The sequence below is a fragment of the Artemia franciscana genome, chromosome 17, assembly GCF_032884065.1.
Source record: "Artemia franciscana chromosome 17, ASM3288406v1, whole genome shotgun sequence".
Classification (NCBI taxonomy): Eukaryota; Metazoa; Arthropoda; class Branchiopoda; order Anostraca; family Artemiidae; genus Artemia; species Artemia franciscana.
In genome coordinates this window covers 304,445-327,340 of record NC_088879.1, presented here as the reverse complement: position 1 = coordinate 327,340, position 22,896 = coordinate 304,445, and the positions used below count along the sequence as shown (strand labels likewise).

The window sequence follows — 22,896 nt, the reverse complement described above, 5'->3', positions numbered from 1 at the left end:
GAAAAATCTCTTTCAGAACCAAATGCGGACAAAAATCTTTGGTTTAAAAAGGTCTCTGAGAAAAAACGTATTGAAAGAAAATGAAACTTCTTTAGGTATTATGAAACAGCCAACATATGAATCGTCGTTACTTAACATCCCACGTGTGCGCCTTCATTACGCAACATCCCGCGATTGCACTGCCATAACTCAACACCCACTAGAATACCGTCATTATGTAACACCTACGCGTGTACCATGCTCACTTACAAGCAGAGATTCCCACGGGCCCCTAAAGACTAGCATGTCACGCGAAATTACATAAATACCAATAAATCCGCCAAGTCACGTAAGATTGAATCATCCTCAACAAACAAAAACAAAATACAAAGTCCACCAAACCAGGCTATTGTTCCCACCAGCCCTCAAAAGTAGCAGGAATCCAAAATTTTCAGCGGCACCAAACAAACCCATTCAGAAAACCTCCATGTTACGTTCCAGCTCCCTCTCATTTCAATTGCGGAATCAGTCCATCTCCTCAGTTCCGTTATTTTCATCGATTGAACCCACGAATCTACAACAAGTATCCAATAATAAATCAAGAAACTCTTTTATGATACATCGCTCCCCCTCCTATTCATTTCCTAAAATCCTTCTGGCGAATGCAAGGTCACTGGTAAATAAAACGGATGGACTACAATTTAATCTTGATAAAAACCAGATAGATATTGCTTGCCTTACTGGAACATTGTCTGCCAGTGAAAATTTTGCTCGATTCCTAATTATGACTCCCATTTTAAGCTTAGATTGGACAAAAATGGTATCCCTCTATCTCACGGTGGAGGAGTGGCTTTTTTTGTCGATCTAGGCTCCCAAATCGGACTCTATCTTTTTCTGAAATATAGAACAACTCCAAAATAAAAGTTCTATGGCTCTGGACCAGACCGAAACATTTCTCCAAAGAAGTATCTTTCATGGCTTTTTGTATTACCTATTATCCTCCTTGTAGAGGATTTAAGAAGGAGCTGATGGCACATCTGCAACTTTATGCTGACAGAATTTGCTGCAAGTATCCTTATGCTGTAGTTACATTGTGGGGAGATTTTAATGAGCTAGACCAAACGTTGCTTAGCTTTGCTCTTAGCCTTGATCAAGTGGTCAAGTCGCCTACACGCAGTGATAAAACCCTAGACTTGATTTTTACCAACATTGAAGATTACTACTATGCATCGAAAATAGCGCGTCTATTACGGACAAATGACCATCTCTGCACTTTTTGGACCCCTTCATCATCCTTTCCCCCGAAACCATTGATGTGTTATTCAAATAGAACCATTGCTGAGGAGAAGGTCACCCATTTCGAAGTAAAACTTAGCTCCAAATCTTGGGCCAATATCCTAGGCCTTACCAGTGGTTGTAATGCAATGGCTTCTAAGTTTTCAGCTGAACTTTTCCAATTGTACTGACACCTTTCCAGTGAAAAAAGTTACTCGCAAATCTAATTGCAAACCATGGATAAATAAAAAAAACGTTGTTCTTAATAAATGACCGTAATAAACTCTTTAAAGAATTTTCCCAAGAATCTCGAAAACTTCGAAACATTGTTGTTACTGAAATCCGTAAAGCAAGAAAGGAGCATGGTGCTCACGTCCTCAATAAGTTATTGTGTTTTAACCCTAAGAAATGCAATGAAAGTGTCCAAGATCTCATGGGAAAGGTCTTTCCAAAGTTTTTCTTACTGGATAGTAATGGTAATCCAGTGAGTGCGGATATCATAAATGTTTATTTTACTTCAATCTGTAAAATTCATCCACCGTTCCAAAATATGTCGGCCAATAGTGCAGTGAGTGATATTCTTGTGATTGAAAAACATCAGGCCCTCAACTTAAACTGGAAAACTTTGACTCAAAAAAGTCAGTATATCCAGGTGATATCCCTATCAAATTAATTGCGAAATGTGCCCAGTATTTAAGTGTACGTCTAACTATTATTTTTACCAATGTTTTGTAGATAATATTTTCCCAGTGTGGTTTAAACGAGCTATTATATTACCTATACCGAAAAATAAGACTCCAGAAGTTCCCTCTGACTTAAGACCAATATCGAAAACCTTTATTTTCTCAAAATTTTAGAAAGTTTTATTTATAATTTCCTTTTTGATGATATTCAAGATAAAATCAACCAAATCAGTTTGCCTTTAGGCCGAATCATAGCACCACGCATTGCTCAGTTTATATACTTGACACTGTTTCCAAACATCTTGAGTTAAACAGTTCCTATGTTGAGGTTGTTTTTACTGATATTAACAAAGCCTTCGACAACTTGGATCATCAGACAGTTATTGATAACGCAAGGGCTTTAGGGGCCAGAGATTTTTTTACGTATGGTACCTAGTTTTTTGTCAGGCCGTGAGCACTGTGTACTCCCTAACGGGGAGAACTGTTTCCTCAATTTTCTGTGGACCACCTCCAGGGACTAAATTAGGTCCTTTAGCATTTTTAATGTTTTACCAAGTTTTAACAGCGCTTTTAAATTTTCGGATGATTTGACATTGCTTAACCTTTATCAAACCTCTAATACTTCGAACTTTAAACTTGACTCACTCATTAGCAGCTTAAAGAATAATCTTGACATTGTTAAACTCAACCTAAGCATACCCAAAAGCAGTTTAATGCTCGTCTATTTTTTTAAAAGTTTGACGGCTATCAACAATTACCTTTGCATAACAAGTTTAAATATGATTAAACTGCTTGGTGTGCAGTTGGACAATGATCTTAAACGGAAGTCTTACATTTCCCACTTATTTAAATCTGGTAGTTTTCTCCTTCCTCCCTTCTCAAACGATTCTCCATATCAATCCGAAAGATTAGAATCATTTGTTTTTCTCGTATAAGACCCTGTCTTGAATATTCTTGCCATGTCTGACACCCTGGGTTGACCAAAGACCATTGTTCTAAAATCGGAAGTATTCAAAAAGGAGCAACAAAAATTATACTGGGGACGTCCAATACTACATACGACGAGGGTTTGGCTAGACTTGAACTTACTACATTGGAATCATGACGTCACATCCTTACCATCAATTTTGTTCAAAATGCCTTGCTTCTGACTATAATCGATGTTTTTTTTTCCCACCTTCAAAGAAAATCCTACAATCCTTCCTAATACAAGACTTAATTTTCGTAGAACTCCAAATACCTAACTTAATTTGTGTCCTCAAATGTTGACCATAAGGTACAAAAACTCTTTTGTCTCTTATTTTGTTTCCCATTTTAATACTTGATTTAGCTTTTTGTTTTATGTTTATCCCCTAACATTCCCTAATCTGAACAAAAACCTGCGACTTTAACAAAAACTTAGTAACATCAGCGTCTTGAACAAGTTTCTAAAACATGTGTCCATATCAGGATTCGAAGGCATAGGGCCGCTCTTAAACCTGGAACCCCCTCACTACTGAGGTGAAACTGGGTAGAGAACGCATATCAAGTAGATAGATTCTCTTACCTGGGTAGTATTATCAGAAAAGATGGCGAATACAGTGGAAGTATAAAGAGTAGAATAGCCAAGACTCAGGCCGTTTTTTACACTTGAAAAAATTGGAAAAATAGGAAGGTAAGTTTGCGAACCAAATTTATTGATTGAAATAAACCACAACAGCACAAATAAATAAAATCAATTTATGTAAAATTTTCACTTGCAAACACTAGTGCAAAAAAATGAAAATAAGGCTTAATTATAAAAACTTAAGCACCATATAAACTTAATTACAACATTGTTTTTGATAAAATTATTGATTCTTTACTTGCTACCATAGACCTGTTACAAAGTAGTTCAACCCAAACCTTTCAACCAACTAAACTTTTGATTATAAGGAGAAAAGTTTCTTGAATTCTGACCAAGACGCAGTTGAACAGGATTGAAAGAAGTCATAAGACAGGTTTGAAAAAAAAATATGAACTTCAACAGAGGAAATGCTAAAACTCCAATATAACTTGGTGGAAGAATGTGAGCAGCTATTTCGGCCTCAACTGGCTTCACCCTGGAATGAGATGCCAGTACTAGCAGTATGCAATATGCTACCTTTGACCACATACTCAGGATCACCTCAACATTTCCCCCACCCCCTTAGAAGACCAAAAACATACCCAAGGTTATAAGCCTTGTATCATTAAAACAATAGCTTTCTAGAAATCAATTTTTCGAATTTCAGTCGAGAAACAATGTTGCATGCTACCTCGTATCAGAAAATTGTCTGCTATCACTCTTTATTTCAAGAAAAAAAAATGTATTAAGCAGACAATTCAAGAAATATTGGGCGATTACTGGAAATGTGTAACACTGATTTCCAAACAAAAATAGTACATACATTTTCTACATTTTTGCTTTCCAAATATTATGCATGGTAGTCAAACTTACAACAGGAATTGCTGACCGTTGGGATACAGTTTAACATATTGCTTTTAATTTTTGTTGACTTGATTCACAGTTACCGTCATGTTTTGGAGGGAGAGCTTCTGTCTTACCTGTAAGGAAAACTTTTAGGGTCAAAGTATCTGTGAAGGAGGGGGGTCACAAGAGACATATTATAAAATTGGTATTAAGATTTTCTCTTTCGCATCTCCTATATGCATTCAGAACCGTTTCCATCAGCAGATTTTAGATAGAGAAAAGGTCTGATTCTGACCATTTTATCCTAGAGAGGGAAATTAGTCTACAATTTAGGTTAAAACAACAAATAGCCTTTGGGGATCTTCCTCTTTTAAGATGGGACTACTAATTGTAAGGAATTAATTGATTATTTTTTTACTCTCTTTTGAAACCTTAGGTAGACATATTAGGAATGCCAATTTTGTTTAATATGTAATATAAAATTTTAATAGGAAAGTCTACTGGTATTTCCTATAACGAAGTTGCTCTTAAGACAATTTTTGTTAGTCTAAAAACACAAAATTTGTCAGCCTTTGGTAACGAGTTAGATGTTGTCTCTTCATTCCGAGGACACTTTGAAAATAACATCCCTCATTAGTTTATTTCCATTAATTATAGAAGTTCCAAACAAAATAAACTCACACTGCAACCTCTGTCCTAACTGACGGAAGGCATCTACCTCCGCATAAGTAATACCCCCTATTATACCAACCAAAAAAGTCTTAACACTCGTCGTCGCTGTTACTTCATTGATCACTCTTGTCTGAAGATGATGATTTCCCATAGCCGTACGAAGCATCTCTTCTACTTGTATATTTTTTGTTAAATAACTTTCAACAATCCGTGACATCATTGGTATGTAACGACCACCGAAAACATACGCCCCATCTGGAGGATCTCTCAGATTATATTCACCACTCTGTTTTGGAATCAAACTCAATTTTTTCACTAAGGATCGGAACAAACCTTGTCTTGTAATAACAGTTGTAGCCAGTTTTTCCATTGCTTTATTTAAAGTAGAAGTGGGAATATCTTTTTGGCAGAAAAGCCCCAGTTTTTGCAATTTATGGAACGTGATAAGGTGCTCAAAACCGTAGCTGTATAAAAATTCACGTTTAAGCAGCTTGTAATCTTTTTCATCCAAACCCCCACTGGTTATGGAAAGTAAACAGAGGAGTCGCAAAATCATATCAGCTGGCATTTGCTGAGCAATAGCTTCTTCTAAGTAGGCTGCTGCTTCTTTCACAGATACTCCTAGGATTAGACTTTCTTCAATCTTATGTAGAGATTTCAGATCACCACTTTTATTGGTAATTGCCTAAAAGTATACAAATGTCTTTAACAATCTTCATGCAATAGGATATGTATACAAACAAAACCTAGGTGAGATTAATCAACTCCACTTTCCGAATTGGCTATTTTATATTTTAGTATGGATGAACTTTTTGTACCAATTTTTAAAACCCCAGATTCCTTTCATTAGACAATATGGCAAAATAAATGGAAGTGACATATGTAGGATTATTTGTATGATATAACAGTGATTACATTATGTATTATACGATGTATTCAGGGTTATTTCTTAATATATAGAATACAATGTATGAGAAAACTAATCGATCTGGTGAGTGAATTAAATAAAAAAAACTAGTTTTTTTAGCTGAAAGTAAGGAGCGACATTAAAACTTAAAACGAACAGAAATTACTCCGTATATGAAATGGGTTGTCCCCTCCGCAGTCCCTCGCTCTTTACGCTAAAGTTTGACTCTTTGCCACAATTCTACTTTTTAAAACAGTTAAAAACTTTAGCGTAAAGAGCGTGGGACTGCGGAGGGGACAACCCATTTCATATACGGAGTAATTTCTGTTCGTTTTCAGTTTTAATGTCGCTCCTTACTTTCAGTTAAAAAAAACTAGTTTTTTTTATTTAATTTCTGAACGTTTTTGAATTCATGCATGTTTGATTTTGGCTCTCCGCACATAAATTATTGAAATGAAATTAGTATATTAATTTGTTTTGGCTAAATGGCTTTCTCTTAGTTTTGATCAGACGATTTTGAGAAATAAGGGGTGGGGAAGGAGGCCTAGCTGCCCTCCAATTTTTCGGTTACTTAAAAAGGCTACTAGAACTTTTGATATTCAACGAACGTTTTTATTATTAAAAAAATATACGTAACTTAAGAATTAACTTACGTAACAAACTTTTATATTCTTATATTTTTATTATGAGTACGAGGGGGTTTGTACCCTCGTTAATACCTTGCTCTTTACACTAAATCGTAAGTTTTGTCCCAATTCTTTAAGAATGACCCCTGAATCAAATAGGCCGTAGAATAAATAGTTGAAATCACTAAAAATATTTTAGCATAAAGAGCGAGGTATTTATCTCCTCCTAAATACCTCGCTCTTTATGCTAAAGTAATTTTAGAACCCCTCATATGCGTAATAATCTCTGTTTGTTTTAAATTTCAATGCTATTCCTTACTTTCATTTGAAAAAACGTTTTCATGTTTATTTTTTCATTGTATTTTTTATAGTAGTGCTAGAAAATCCTGCGCCCTTTTCATTGAATTTTTCTTCCCCCGTGACATATTCCTCAAAGGAAAGATCCTCCCACAAAGCCCTCTCCCATCAACCCCACCCCCCCAAACCAGAAAAATCATGAAAACGTCTGAACACTTCCCAATAACCATTACTATATGTAAACACTGGTCAAAGTTTGTAACTTGCAGCCCCTCCCTCAGGGATTGTGGGGGAGTAAGTCATTCCCAAAGACAGTTATTATGGTTTTCGACTATGCTGAACAAAATGGCTATCTTAAAATTTTAATCTGTTGACTTTTGGGAAAAATGAGCATGGGAGGGGGCCTATTTGCCCTCCATTTTTTTGGTCACTTAAAAAGGGCACTAGAACCTTTCATTTCCGTTACAATGAGCCCTCTCGCGACATTCTAGGACCACTTGGTCGATAAGATGACCCCTGGGAAAAAAAAACAAAAAAAAAAAAACAAACAAATAAACACGCACCCGTGATTTGTCCTTCTGGCAAAAAATACAAAATTCCACATTTTTTAGATAGGAGCTTGAAATTTTTGCTATAGAGTTCTCTGATATACCGAATGCGATAGTGTGATTTTCGTTAAGATCCTATGACTTTTAGGGGATGTTTCCCCCTTTTTTCCAAAATAGGGCAAATTTTCTCAGGGCAAATAACTTTTGATGACAAAGACTAAATTAATTGAAACTTATATATTTAGAATCAGCGTAAAAATTCGATTCTTTTGATGTATCTTTTAGCATCAAAATTCCGATTTTTAGAGTTTCGTTTACTATTGAGCCGGGTCGCCCCTTACTACAGTTCCTTACCACGAACTGTTTGAAAAGAAAATAATTCGGTATTTCGGGGCTTCTGACATTATTACTCCTTTGCGGAAGTTAGGCTCACAATTGAAAAAGGATTATATTTTTTCTCTGGGCCCCTTCCACCTCTTAGTTCGTTTATTTTCCCGTTAGTTTTCACCTGTTTTCGCTTTATAGTTGTGTTATCTCTTAGCAGTTCTTTCGTTAGTTGAGTTATGGTTGTGGTATATATGTTTTATCACTCGTATAGTTGTGTTATTTTCAAATTATACTCCATAATAGGGAGGCTCCGAACACCCAGCATTGTATATTAAGCTCTTAATTTGACGTTTTTTTCTAATGTGACCAGATTCGTCCTGCGCCCTTTTCATTGAATTTTTTCCCCCATGGCATATTTCTCCAAGGAAAGATCCTCCCACATAGCCCCCTCCCTCAACCCTACCCCCAAAACCAAAAAAATACCCCTGAAAACGTCTGTACACTTCCCAATAACCATTATTATACGTAAACACTGGTCAAAGTTTGTAACTTGCAACCCCTCCCCCAGGGACTGTGGGGGAGTAAGTCTTCCCCAAAAACATAGTTATTATGATTTTCGACTATGCTAAACAAAATGGCTATCTCAAAATTTTGATCCGTTGACTTTGGGAAAAAAATGAGCGTGGGAGGGGGCCTAGATGCCCTCCAATTTTTTTGGTCACTTAAAAAGGGCACTAGAACTTTTCATTTCCGTTAGAATGAGCCCTCTTGCGACATTCTAGGACCACTTGGTCGATACGATGACCCTAGGGAAAAAAAAACAAAAAAAAACAAACAAATAAACACGCACCCGTGATTTGTCTTCTGGCAAAAAATGCAAAATTCCACATTTTTGTAGATAGGAGCTTGAAACTTGTACAGTGGGGTTCACTGATACGCTGAATTTGATGGTGTCATTTTCGTTAAGTGTCATCCTACGACTTTTAGGGGGTGTTTCCCCCTATTTTCCTAAATAAGGCAAATTTTCTCAGGCTCGTAACTTTTAATGGCTAAGACTAAACTTGATGAAACTTATATATTTAAAATCAGCATTAAAATGCGATTCTTTTGATGTAGCTATTGATATCAAAATTCAATTTTTTAGAGTTTTGGTTACTATTGAGCCGGATCGCTCCTTACTACAGTTCGTTACCACGAACTGTTTGATTTCATCTTTTTGTTTCGTAATTTTGACAACCGTTTAAAAACGTGCTAATGCAACATCGTGTTAATATTTAAAATCGTGACAACTGTTTAAAATCGTGCTAATATTACATATCCTTAGTTTCAATTAATTTATGGTGGTAAAATAAACGCTAAATTGTTTCAAAATAATCTCTGTGAGCATAAGAAAATTTTTCGCATGATTGATCAATGATCCACGTGATCCGCGTAGCGCAGGTACCGAATTCCTGATTCTCTACCTTCAGCCGGGAGTCCTGTGCGTGGTGGGGAAATCATCTGACGCTTTGCAAGTTTTTTCCCCAGATTTCTCCAGATATTAGGAGCTGGGCCGACTTTGGCCCAGGACCAGTATCAGGACTCAATCACCTGCGCCGGAGGATATAGGATAAATATTTTACTATTATATTAGTATTTTCATGCGCATAGTCTTTGATAATTTCACAATAAAACCCTTCAACGATGGTAATGACCGTTTTATGCAAAAATAACAAAATTTGATAAGGCAGTCTTACCCTATTTTCAATAAAAGCGAAGCTTAATGAGTAAAGTGCACTTGTTTTATTAGAAATGTTACCCGGGATGTCCGAAGTTGGTGAATGCCGACATTCACCGGTGAACGTCCGAAATACCATTTTTTTTCTCCTTGGAGTTAGTCAGCGGCGCCGGTCAACTTTTTCAGTTCTATGCAAGGTTTGATGGTGACAGGTTAGGTTAGGTTTTCAACCCGTTTCTGAGACTTACAGCCTAATTTAACCAAACCCAACCTAACTTAACCTAAATTTATCTTTTAACTTTAAACCTTGCATAAGAATGAAAAAGCTGATTCGCAGAGCTAATTGAATTCAAGGAGAGAAAAAAGAATTTCGGACATTCACCGGTAAATATCGACATTAACCAGATTTGGGACATTCACAGTAACAGAAAAATTAAAAATTAAAATTGTATAAAAGCCTTCTCCTGATACTAAAATTACTTGTATAGTTATATATTAGAAACTAATACCATACTAAATTGTTCAAAACGATTTCTGGCTATTTACCAGACGGACCTGCTCAAAGGCTTTAGGTCCTAGGAGGCTTCGAACAGTATAGTCCTGAAAAAATGTCCCTAAGCGTAAAGAGCATTCAGTCATGGTGAAGTTGCCCTGAATGTTATTAAGGATAATCGGTTAATGCCACATGATACTCCCAGCTTTCCTTAACTTAAAACTTTGTAGTTTCTTTAAAACTGCAACGTTTTGGCGCATTAGTAGTTACCCTACTGCAGAAAACTAAGCATGTTCAAACAGTTCGTTTTAACGAACTGTAGTAAGGAGCGATCCAGCTCAATAGTAACCGAAACTCTAAAAAATGGAATTTTGATACCAATAGTTACATAAAAAATCGCATTTCATCGAAGTTTTTTATTGTTTTAAAAAGTAGAGTTGTGACAAAGAGTTAAAGTTTACCATAAAGAGCGTGGCGCTGCGGAGGGGAGAACCCTTTTCACTTTAAGTACGTTTTAAGTTTTAATATCGCTCCTTACTTGCAGTTATTTTTTTTTTTTTATTTAATCATAAACATGAAGCTACATAGTTTTTTTATATTGCTAGATGGAATCATCGTTTCAAGAAAATCATAGAGCCATTAGCTTGATTTCGGTAGAAAGTAAATTACTTAGCAGGAACGAACAAAGTTCCAAAGCTGCCAGTAACAGAATTCGACAGAATTCCAGAAGCTGTCGACATTTAAGCAGCAAAACTTATTATTTGACAGCTTTTCTTTTAGCTGTCATTAACATGAAAATTGGAACTTGGAATGTTACGACGTTAAAAAATGACTATCGCATCGACATTTTGACTGACGAATTCAGACGGTTTGAACTGGATTTATTAGGAGTTTCAGAAACTCATATCCCAGGGATAGGAAGCATGAAATTAGGTGACATAGAATTTGTTTACTCAGGAAGGAAGGATGGGGTACATAGACAGGGAGTAGGGCTCATGATGAATAAGGAAGCTGCTAAGTCTTGTTTAGGCTGGGAAGGTATTAATAATAGAATACTAATTGCTCATTTTATGACTAAAAAGTTTAGGGTATCAGTTATAGTAGTATATGCCCCCATTGAACCAACTGATGGAGATACTAGTGACTCAGATGAATTTTACTTACAGTTACAGGAGCAAATAGACAGGGTACCAGGTAGAAATATGGTGTTTTTGCTAGGAGATTTTAATGCCCAGGTTGGTAGAAATAGGGATAGATGGTATCCTAGCCTAGGTAATTTTGGTGTAGGAAAAGAAAACAGTAATGGCTATAGGCTTTTGCAATTTTGTAGGTATAACAACCTAGTTATAACCAATACGGTGTTTGGTCACAAAATGGCCCATAAGTTGACATGGTATTCACGTGATGGTAAGACAGCAAACCTTATTGATTATGTTATTGTAAACAGAAGACTAGCAGGATCAATACAAGATACTAGGGTGTATAGGAGTGCCGTTATTGATGTTAAAAGTAAAGATCACCATCTAGTAGTGTCTAAGGTTAATTTAAAGCTGAAATTTCGGAAGAGTAACTCCCTCCCGGAAAGTTATGATGTTGGTAGACTTCAGGATGAAAATTTGAGAAAAAAATTCCAGGAACAGTTGAGTACTAAACTTGAGGGTTTAAAATTTGACAATGTGGAAGATGGATGGAATAATTTCAGAAAAACAATTTGTGAAGTTGCTGATGGTGTCCTAGGGAAGAGTGCTAAGACAGCAACTAGGAATATTAGTGAAAAAGCTTTAGGTTTAATAGAGAGTAGAAGGGGTTTGTATAAGAATTATCTGAGCGATAGGTCGTATGAAAACAAAAGGAATGTAAAGAAAGTGGAGAAAGCATTAAAATATGAACTAAGGAGATGTGAAATGGAGGCGATGGATAAAATTGCTGAGGATCTGGAAGATGCGGCTAGACGGCATAATAGTAAAATATTATACTGGCATGTTAATAAATTGAAAGGGAGTAGCCGATCCGGACTAGTCCCAGTTAAAGATAGAAATGGGGTCACAATTAGTGATAAGGAAAAAGTTAAAGAAAGATGGGTGGAACATTTTGAAAATGTGCTAAACCGAGATACAGTTGCAGGAAAAGATATAGATGAAAATGAAAAAGTTTGTGATACCTTGGATGTGAAGGAAGATTTGTTTAGTGAGGAAGAATTAGCGACAGTACTAGAAGGATTAAAAAATAATAAGGCCCCAGGTGCTGATAGTATGATTAATAAGTTCCTTAAATATGGTGGCTCTGAGGTTAGGAATAAGCTACTGAAGATTATGAACATGATTTTTGAAAAAGGGGAAGTACCCAATGATTTTAGGAAAACCTTAATTAAACCACTGTATAAGAAAGGTGACAAGAGTGAATGTCGGAATTATCGAGGCATTAGTCTGGTCTCTGTAGGTAGCAAATTACTGAGTAATATGATACTTTTTAGACTGAGACATGCGGTAGACAAAGTTTTAAGGGAAGAACAATGCGGTTTTAGAAAAGGTAGAGGATGTGTCGACCATGTTTTCACTCTTAGGTTAATAATTGAGAAGTCCCTTCGTTGTCAAACACCTTTGGTCCTTAGTTTTATCGATTATGAGCAAGCTTTCGATTCTGTTGATAGAACAGCGTTAACAAAGGTCTTATCGTTATATGGTATACCAGAAAAATACATTAAAGTGATTTGCGCTATGTACGAGAATAATACTGCTGCGGTTAAGGTAGGAAATGAGGTTAGCAACTGGTTTTGTATTAAATCAGGAGTTAAGCAGGGTTGTGTTCTATCCCCCTTTATATGGATCATTTTGATGGACTTCGTCTTAAGGAGCACAGGAAAGGCAATTGGAGACCATGGAATCAAATGGGGAGGAAGAACGCTCCTGGACTTAGATTATGCTGATGATTTAAGCATATTAGATGAAAGTGTGAGCAAAATGAATGAATTTTTAGAGGTTTTACGAGTTCAGGGTGCTAAAATAGGCTTGAAAATTAATGTTAAGAAGACTAAGTCACTAAGGTTAGGAATAAGTGAAGATGAACAGGTGACCTTAGGTAACGAAAAGATTGATCAGGTTGGGAGCTTCAGTTACCTTGGTAGTATTATTAGTAAAGATGGTGGGAGCAGTGAAGATGTTAAAAGTAGAATAGCTAAAGCTCAGGGTGTTTTTTCACAGTTAAAAAAAGTTTGGAAGAATAGAAAGATAAGCCTACAAACCAAGATTAGAATATTGGAAGCTACAGTGATGACAGTGGTCAAATATGGCTCTGAAGCATGGACACTCCGAAAAGCAGATGAAAATTTACTAGATGTTTTCCAGAGAAATTGCCTACGGATTGTTCTGGGTACCCGGCTGACTGACCGTATTTCAAACAGTAGGTTGTACGAAAAGTGTGGTTCAATCCCGCTTTCTGGGGCTATAATGAAAGAAAGGTTGAGATGGCTAGGCCACGTTCTACGGATGAAGGATGACAGATTACCGAAGATTGTCCTTTTTGGCCAACCGTCTGGGGCTACACGGAAAGCAGGTCGTCCTTGTCTGGGTTGGGAGGATGTCATAAATAAGGATTTAAAGGAAATGGGAACTTCCTGGGAGGGTGTAAAGAGGGAGGCTTTAAATAGATTAGGTTGGAGGAGGAGCGTGCGTAGCTGTGTTGGCCTCAGGCGGCTTGGTGCTGCAGTGAGTTATTAGTAGTAGTAGTAGTAGTAGTTTTCTTTTAGCAAAAAATATTTTTGTCATTCACAAAAGTTATTTTGCGACTGACAATAAAAGATAATTTATTTATCATAATATTGCAAACTTTACCTATATTAATTGGAAATACATTCAATTATAGTTATTTTGTGAAACTTGGGCTTACAAAACGCCCACCCCCCCAAAGCAAACAAGCTTTATTGGTTGATCCATCCCACTTGTTTTTCCTATCTTCTTTTGTTCTATACGTGTTTAGAAACTCCTTTTTTTCTACAGTAACCTACAGAATTATTTTCACTCAAAAATATAGGAAATCAAGCATTTGATGTCAATAGGTTTTGTTTGTTTATTGCATATGATAATAAAAAGAAAAAAACATGTAGAGAGAAACATGCTTACTTAGCAGGTATGAACAAAGTTCCAAAGCTGCCAGTAACAGAATTCCAAAAGCTGCCGATACTTAGGCAGCAAAACTTGTGTTTTGACAGCATTTCTTTGCGCAAAAAATATTTTTTTGTGTAAAAATGGTATTTTCATGCAAAATCTACCAACAAATTTCGAAACTACCAAGTAGCATTGCTAATCTACGATACCACTTTTTCCATTACGGTTAATTAGTAATGTATTATTCAATAGACTAATTGAGGCTATAGAGAAAGTGGTAAAGAAGAACAGTATGGTTTTAGGAAAGGGAGAGCTTGTATTGACCATATCTTCAGGAGGCAATGATTATGGTCGGTTCTTTGTGGAATTTAAGTTAATAGAAGGTATGTTCTTTCGCCTTTTATACGAGTTTCTTTATTGTACACAATTCTGAAGAAGACAGGGAAGGGTAGAGAAAGATAGAGAGAAAGGAAGAGAGAGAGAAGATAATCGGCAAATATACATATTCATTAAAAACTATAATAATTAAGAAAAAAAGTGTCGGATAATACAGGGATAAAGATAGATAATTTTCAATATTATTAATTAGTTACACAAAAAGGAAAAAGAAACAAATTAATTCTTTAACATAATTTTTGTAAACCCCCACCTTCTTGCACTTTCCCCTTTTTTGGCTCATATTTATAGCGACTGATGTGAAATATATCCGACCAACTCATTTTAAGCATGCCAAGTTTTTACTGAAATTGCCAATTTGGATTGGAAATACTCATGTTGTGAAAAAATATAGTCTCAGAGAACCAGTTCAGTGGGTAAAAGATCGGCGTGATCGGTATGCGGCGGGCTTGGATGCTAATCATAGTTTATACCTTGCTATGGTCTAATTTAGTTTGTGGTGGCTCATGTGTTGTATATATTTAGTTAATGTGGATTTATTGTTTATGTATTTAGAGTAATATGGAGTTGTTGTTTTTTCTTGCTTTCGTGTTTGTTTTCTTTTTTCCTTTTCGTATTATTTTATACTCCATTTAAGACAATCTTTTCTTTTTGTCCTACAAATGGGAAACAAATTTATCATCATCATCATATCTTTTGAACTTTCCATTTTGTGGCATTTTCGAGCACTCAAGCGCGAGCAGACCAACCTTTCAAGAGGTACAATGAAGACCAAAGAAAAAGAAGTTTACAACTCGACCCATGACCAAGGAGTCTATCTGTTCTTCCGGGAGATGTATAGGAATCTTCAACTTTGACGAAATTTGTTCATTAATGGATATCGATCTCAAATTTCACAATGTTCTTTTTTCATTTTTCAGTTTTTTTTTTTATTTTTTTGCTGTTGTAAGAGATAGCGAAAAAGAGAGGCAAGAACATCCTGCAGTAGACGCTGCAATCTCTCGTTCCGTTAAAATACTATATTCTTTTAATCTACTCTATACTTCCACCTAAAAGATTGCAGAATAATGAAGCTGCTTAAAGTCCATAGCCTAAATACTGTCTTTTATGGAAAACTGAAACGACTTTGTAAATTTAAGACGATTTTTACAAATGTCTCTGCGGAAAAATATAAATCTGCATACTTTCGATCTACTAAGTTCACAGTACTCTGATACGAAATTGACTATTAAGTCTGTTAAGTCAAAAATACTTAGACCGAACCCGCTAAAGAGAGACTTCGCCCTCCCCTGAAGTTCCTTTCCCTATTGTGAGTGAGGTGAAAAATACTAAGTGTCATTTTCTCACGTGATTGCACCTTTACTACCCATATTAATAGTGTGACCCGTAAAGCAAACGCATCTCTGCAAACCCTTTCAAAAATACGTCGCTTCGGGTGCAACGCCCACAGTCTTCTACGGGCATACCTGTGCTACGTGCGCCCCCATGCTTGAATACGCCTGTCTCGGCTGGGGCCCGTCAGCATTAAGAACCGCCTATCTAATGCAGGAACTGGAGTCAGTCCAAAAACGCGCAACCAGGATCATCCTGAGTATCAGAGACATTTCCTACCACGATGCCCTAGCAGCCCTCGAACTCCAAGTTTGGAAATTCGTTTGGGTGACCTTATCCTGAGGTTTGGCAAAATGCTGCTGTTTAACCCTGCTCACCGTGACATTTTCCCACCAGAAGCCCTGACAGTCAGCCGTAAGAGACAGAAGCTAAAACTTGTGCCTGTGCGTGCTCGGACAAACCGCTGCCAGAACTCTTTCGTCCCTTTTTTTTACATCAATTTACAATAGTGCATAATAACATGTTTTGCATGTCAACATCAAATTAGCCATTTCAGCTACGATTGTTGTTTAAATAAACCTCTCTCTCTCTCTCTCTCTCTCTCTCTCTCTCTCTCTCTCTCTCTCTCTCTCTCTGTCTCTCTCTCTTCAACGGATGCAGGAAAACGGGCTAGAGGTTCAAGTGAGCATTTAATTTAAAAAAAAAGTAAACTGCATTATAAAAGACGCCATTTACGTGAGATTTAACGAAGTTTTACACAACAACAAAAAAATCTACCACAACAGATCAGAATAACAAAAGCAAAATTTGTACAGGAATTTCGAACTTAATAATATCTTATTCCACCGGTAAAAATCAATATGCATTTCGATTAAAATAGTTTTGTGCTATTGCAGTTTTGAGTTGTATTTCCAGTTTGCAGTTAACAAGATCTAGTGTCACCTTAGACAGACCTCCTAAACAGAAAACCGCAGTAAAGATATACTGAGAGAACTTACCTCACAGGCTTCAATATGGACAGCCAATGACTTGAACTGAGTTTGAATGGATCGAAGATCATTTTCTACAAACTTCTTTGTTTCTTGGACACTCAATTTGCTCAGACTGTCTTTTTGTTCCTTCAATTGTCTGCTCTTATTTCGGAGATCATCAAAGACAAACGAAATATATTTACTTTTTATCTGAAGAAAAAATTATGTCAACTTCATTGTCAAGTCGTGAGAATTTAAAAACGGTGTACTTCCAATCTATTAATTCATAAAATGTTTTTTTTTTTATCAATTGCACATTGTTTATTTTTAGTTGTGTTTCACTTGACATACTAAAATACACTAAACCCAATATAATTCTCTAATCTAAAAAACCCTTCCAAGGGTGCATATGTTCAAATTCGTAGGGTTGAGGGGTCAATACACGAAACGGAAGGCATTTTTAGACAGCTACTTCTAAATGTATCTGAAGAGGTGATTCGAATTTATCACTCCCCTGCGTCAGGGTATGACCGCATTTGTAGCTGATATTTAGGCAAGAGAGGTGTTGAAACCACCTCCATATCGGCATCCATTAAGCCTTATTTTTACCTTAATGATTAAGGTAATGATTTTTAGCAAGCACTGAAAAGAAATTTAAAATAAAAGTTGGAATAAGATGGAAGATGCATAAGTGAGACAAATTGGCAGTCTCTGGTAAACAAACGAATAAGTTGCTTATGAGACTGAACACTCAAGAAGTTTAAACACCAGAAACAAACTATGACAAGATGTTTTGAAGGGAAGGGGTGAATGGTCTTCAAGCAATAGTATTCATAAGTAGACGGCATCTAACCAGCACTATCTTTTATGGATTTCAATATTGAATATTTCAATATTTCAATATATTCAATATTTCAATATTCAATATTGAACATTCTGAAACTTTCTGATTGCCTCTGAAGGAGAAGGGGGGGGGGAGAACAACTGTGCAACAGCTACTGAAAAAAGATTTTCTTTTCATTTAACCCTGTACAATCTGAAATATCCTTAGAAATTGGAAGAGGTCTCGGTCAGGGTTGCCACCTGCAGCACGAAAATGCTATTTCGGTCATTTTTTACTGTGGCACGGAAAAACACTGTGTGGGTAATTGCAACACTTTAGGACCTGACTGTGTTGGCAATCCTGGTCTTGGTAGTTTTCCTGATACAAGTCCCGAACCATCAAACATGTATGTCCGTTACATCTATGGTTATTTCAGGAGGCTATTCAGAAAAGAACTGGGGCCTTTAATAGCAAACTAACCCTCCGTGAACAAAAGAAAAATGGACTACAACCCTACAAACGTGATTGTCGTAAACCCATTAAGGTCTCTGCATGAAATAAGGCTTCAAATGAGACTATTTTATATGGGAATTTCCCAATCGAATGTTCTAGAGCGAAAAGCCGTAGTCCATCTATTCTATCTCTATGAAGCTTATATGGCAACTTAGGAGAAGACGAAAAAAAAAACAAGGTTTATCACTTTCTAAAAGCGGATTTTCTTAAATTTTCCTCAAAACGCACTTCCCACTTTTATGTAACTGAGTTTAGCTTTAGAGGGTATTCTGAAGTCAAATATTTATTATTGAGAACGGGTAACAATGAAAATTCACCTATTTTTATTATCGTCAGCATAGAAATGTTAGCCTTTTCTACAAATTATGAGAATGCAAGGGGACAATTGTGCTGTATAAACAATAGTTGACCTCAAAAACACACCTTTAATACAAGTAAAAATAAACACACACGACTAGAAAGATTGCCTGTTGAAAATAATCTTATACCCTACATTCTCAGTCAACTTAACATCAAGTCGTATTTCTGCTTCGCTTGGCTTCTCACTAGTTCCTTCCATGTATTTCATGCAAGTTTTTACTAATAATTTTTTTAATTAAATAACAGATTTATTATTTTGGGCATCTACAAAAAAAAATTCTGGTAACAAAACCATACGGGGCGTCTCAAAGCAGAAGGTTTCACATCCTCAATGACAATATGACGTCCTCTATCTCCTAGCTATTCTCCAATAGTTAATTATCTGAAACTTGTTCCCCTAACATAAAGAAGAAACAACCAAAAATGGATTTTTTTTTCAGGAGAAACAAAAATACCAAAAAAATACAAGACGACTATTTCAAAACCTCCCTTAAATATTTTATGGAAGGTTTCCTTGCATTTTCCTCAAATTGGTAGGCCAATGTGGTCTAAGGAATTAACTTGTTCCCTTTTTATAATATTTTTTATTCACAGACTTACCGTAGAAAAAACTTCGTCCTTTACACTATTCAGGGCATAATTTTGCATTTTCCCACCATCGCTTGTCACCAGGTAGCCACAATTAATTTCCAGCAGCTCGTCAACCAGTCCTTCATATGTCATCTGAGTTAGCAACACACTAGGATAGTCAATATCTCTATCAAATAGGAAAACTTGCTCAAACTTCTTCTGCATAAATTCACCCCCACTTTGATTTTGAGACTTCATCATTGACGAGACTATACACGACAATCTTCCAAAAGCCATGGGCTCGGGAAAAACTCCATAAACACTTTGCAAGTTTGATAAAGAAACAGCTATAGGAAGTAAATATGACTGGTCCATATCAATAAACGTTTTTGAATAAAAATAAGGCATTTCCAATGACATCAAATCAACATCCCAGGGCACAAAATTCAAGTTTAAATCATGCAGCTCAGTGTTGCCAGCAATTCCTTCTTCTTCAAAAAGCTTCTCTATAAGAAACAGCTTTCTTGGTACAAGAATTACGTGAATTTTTCTAATGTAACTAAAACTAGTTTGTTTTACATGAGAAACAATGGCTTTCACGTGATCTACGATAGTCTTTGCGTATTCATAAACAGCTGGTATCATGTAGACCAATGTGTTATTTGTTGTGGGATGGACTGGTTCTAGCTTAAAAAGACGATCAAAGCCACATTCCCTAGAAGAAGAAGAAGCATTACCCTAACGTCTACTTAAGTCATCCACGAGCGAAACATATTAAATTCCTGATCTAAACGGCAGATAAAACTCAAGAAAAAAAAATGAGCTGAGCCTTCAATACAGTGCTATTCTTCCTGTTCCAAGAAATCACGAGTAAAGGTCGTCATTTAACGGATTTAGACCTGATTTTATTTTTATGATTCTTCAATAAAACAGGATAATATATAGTTTCACTTTTTTGCGCTCGCTTTATACTTTGAGATAGAACTAATCAAGTTAGTTGATTCTGATGACTAGACACATAAAACATATTAAAAGAAAGCCGATTCTTTTTTTTGGTGGAGGAGGCAGTTCGACCACTATTTTGTGAAAAACGTTAATTCTGGATTCCTTATATTTTTTTTGTTTAAAGAGTAGAAATACATTTCCAATTTTCAACATTTTCCTTGCTATAAATAATAAATTTTGGTGTAGAGACATGAGTTTCAGATGAACTACCGACTTTATAATCTATAATTATTACAGTGTATCTCATTGCTCCAATACGAGCTCACTGGAAGTAAAAGAAAAATTGCTGTTAATTCAAAACAGTATTTAGCGATCCCTTCTTTTTTCCGCAGTTTCTATTGGCAACGACAGGACCAAGCAATCAAAGTAACATACCACTAATAAAACGGGTCTTACTACCGCTAAGTTTTCAAGCGGCGGTGCTATTAGGATGTGTTGGCTCTCTTTCAAAAATTGAGTTCGTATAAAATTGAGTTTTAATCCAGGATGCAGCAGTAGCTAGCAACCTAGTAAGAGACGATCCCAAAGTAAAAATTGAGTCTGCACAAAATTTGGTTTTAACCTTAATTTAAAAGATCACAAAATTCACTTTTTATATATTTTTTTTTCTTGGCTTTACCATCATAGAGTTCAACTTAACAAACATTTTGACCCAGTACACTTCTTATATTATTTAACTTTGGTGTTGAAATGGCGCTGAAGTATGGGCAACTATAAGAGTTGAATCTTCAGTGATTTAACACGAGAGGATGGGGATTGAAGACTGACATGGGAGCGATCGAAAAACTGCTGAAAGTGCAGTGTCTGGCAACTTCAGTAACAATTAATGATTTCAAACAGAACTAGATAATCGATAGAATTAATCCGACATGTGTTAAAATTACAGAAATAATTATTCTGAAAGCAATGATTAATCAGGATCTTTTGCAGTCAAGAAAAATTTTAGCTCAAAATGAATTTACAATACAGTAGGCTTAGTTAGCTCAGAAACCCTTGACACTAAGTAGGTTACTTGACTTTAAAGAGGTAGGACTACTGCTAGTAGGTTTGGTTTTTCTTTACCCTCCCCTAAATTTTAATGTGTTACTCCAGTTTCCAGCCTTGAAAGTTTTCTATACTCATTGGAATGAGGACTTTACTAAAAGTCGAGGCAATATAACTTTGTTTTTTAGTCTGTTAACCCTCCCCTACATTTTAATGTGTATCTCCAGTTTCCAGCCATACAAGTTTTCTATACTCATCGGAATGAGGACTTCACTGAAAGTTAAGGCAACATAACTTTGTTCTTTTAGTCTGTTTTTCATTTTATGAAGTGTTGTTTTTTCGGCATCTTTTTTTTAGTTTTTTCTTCTGTTTTCTGACTACTAGCCATATAACCAAAATAGTGAACTTAGTTTTATTTTGATCACTCCCACAAGAAAAGTCCTCATTCCACATCATAACTTGTAGTCAAACAGTTCGTGGTAACGAACTGTAGTAAGGAGCGACCCGGCTCAATAGTAACCAAAACTCTAAAAAAATGGAATTTTGATATCGATAGCTACATCAAAAGAATCGCATTTTAATGCTGATTTTAAATATATAAGTTTCATCAAGTTTAGTCTAACCCATCAAAAGTTACGAGCCTGAGAAAATTTACATTATTTAGGAAAATAGAGGAAAACACCCCCTAAAAGTCGTAGGATCTTAACGAAAATGACACCATCAGATTCAGCGTATCAGAGAACCTTACTGTAGAAGTTTCAAGCTCCTATCTACAAAAATGTCGAATTTTGTATTTTTTGCCAGAAGACAAATCACGGATGCGTGTTTATTTGTTTGTTTTTTTTTCCCCAGGGGTCATCGTATCGACCAAGTGGTCCTAGAATGTCGCAAGAGGGCTCATTCTAACAGAAATGAAAAGTTCTAGTGCCATTTTTAAGTGACCAAAAAAATTGGAGGGCATCTAGGCTCCCTCCCACGCTCATTTTTTTCCGAAAGTCAACAGATCAAAATTCTGAGATAGCCATTTTGTTCAGCATAGTCAAAAACCATAATAACTATGTCTTTGGGAATGACTTACTCCCCCACAATCCCTGGGGGAGGGGCTGCAAGTTACAAACTTTGACCAGTGTTTACATATCATAATGGTTATTGGGAAGTGTAAAGATGTTTTCAGGGGGATTTTATTTTGTTTGGGGGTGGGGCTGAGGAGAGGGGGCTATGTTGGAGGATCTTCCCTTGGAGGAATCTGTCATGGGGGAAGAAAAATTCAATGAAAAGGGCGCAGGATTTTCTAGCATTACTATAAGAAAACAATGAAAAATAAACATGAAAACGTTTTTTCAAATAAAGGAAGAAGTAGCATTGAAACTTAAAACGAACAGACATTATTACGCATATGAGGGGTTCTAAAAATACTTTAGCATAAAGAGCGAGGTATTTAGGAGGAGATAATACCTTGCTCTTTATGCAAAAGTATTTTTAGTAATTTCAACTATTTATTCTACGGCCTTTTTGATTCAGGGGTCATTCTTAAAGAATTGGGACAAAACTTACGATTTAGTGTAGAGAGCGAGGTATTAACGAGGGTACAAACCCCCTCGTATACATAATAAAAACATAAGGTTATGAAAGTATGTTACGTAAGTTAATTCTTAAGTTACGTATATTTTTTACTAATAAAAACATTCGTTAAAAATTAAAAGTTCTAGTTGCCTTTTTAAGTAACCGAAAAATTGGAGGGCAACTAGGCCTCCTTCTCCACGCCTTATTTCTCAAAATCTTCTGATCAAAACTAAGAGAAAGCCCTTTAGCCAAAAAAAGAATTAATATACAAATTTCATTTTAATAATTTATGTGCGGAGAGCCAAAACCAAACATGCATTA

At 36.0% G+C, this 22,896-nt stretch overlaps 1 protein-coding gene across 2 annotated transcripts in view; it reads right to left on the bottom strand.

Annotated features, from left to right (window-relative positions):
• Window positions 1–3,592: 3,592 nt before the first annotated feature.
• Window positions 3,593–22,896, bottom strand: part of LOC136037650 (vacuolar protein sorting-associated protein 33B-like) — a 32,972-nt gene continuing 13,668 nt past the window's right edge. For both annotated transcript variants that reach the window (XM_065720364.1, XM_065720363.1), the window contains exons 3-5: window positions 19,054–19,738; window positions 16,785–16,967; window positions 3,593–5,725 (exon numbers count right to left, since the gene is read on the bottom strand). In XM_065720364.1, the coding sequence (XP_065576436.1) occupies window positions 4,967–5,725; window positions 16,785–16,967; window positions 19,054–19,738 (1,627 nt within the window). In that variant the 3' untranslated portion in view covers window positions 3,593–4,966. The remainder of the gene's footprint in view (window positions 5,726–16,784; window positions 16,968–19,053; window positions 19,739–22,896) is intronic.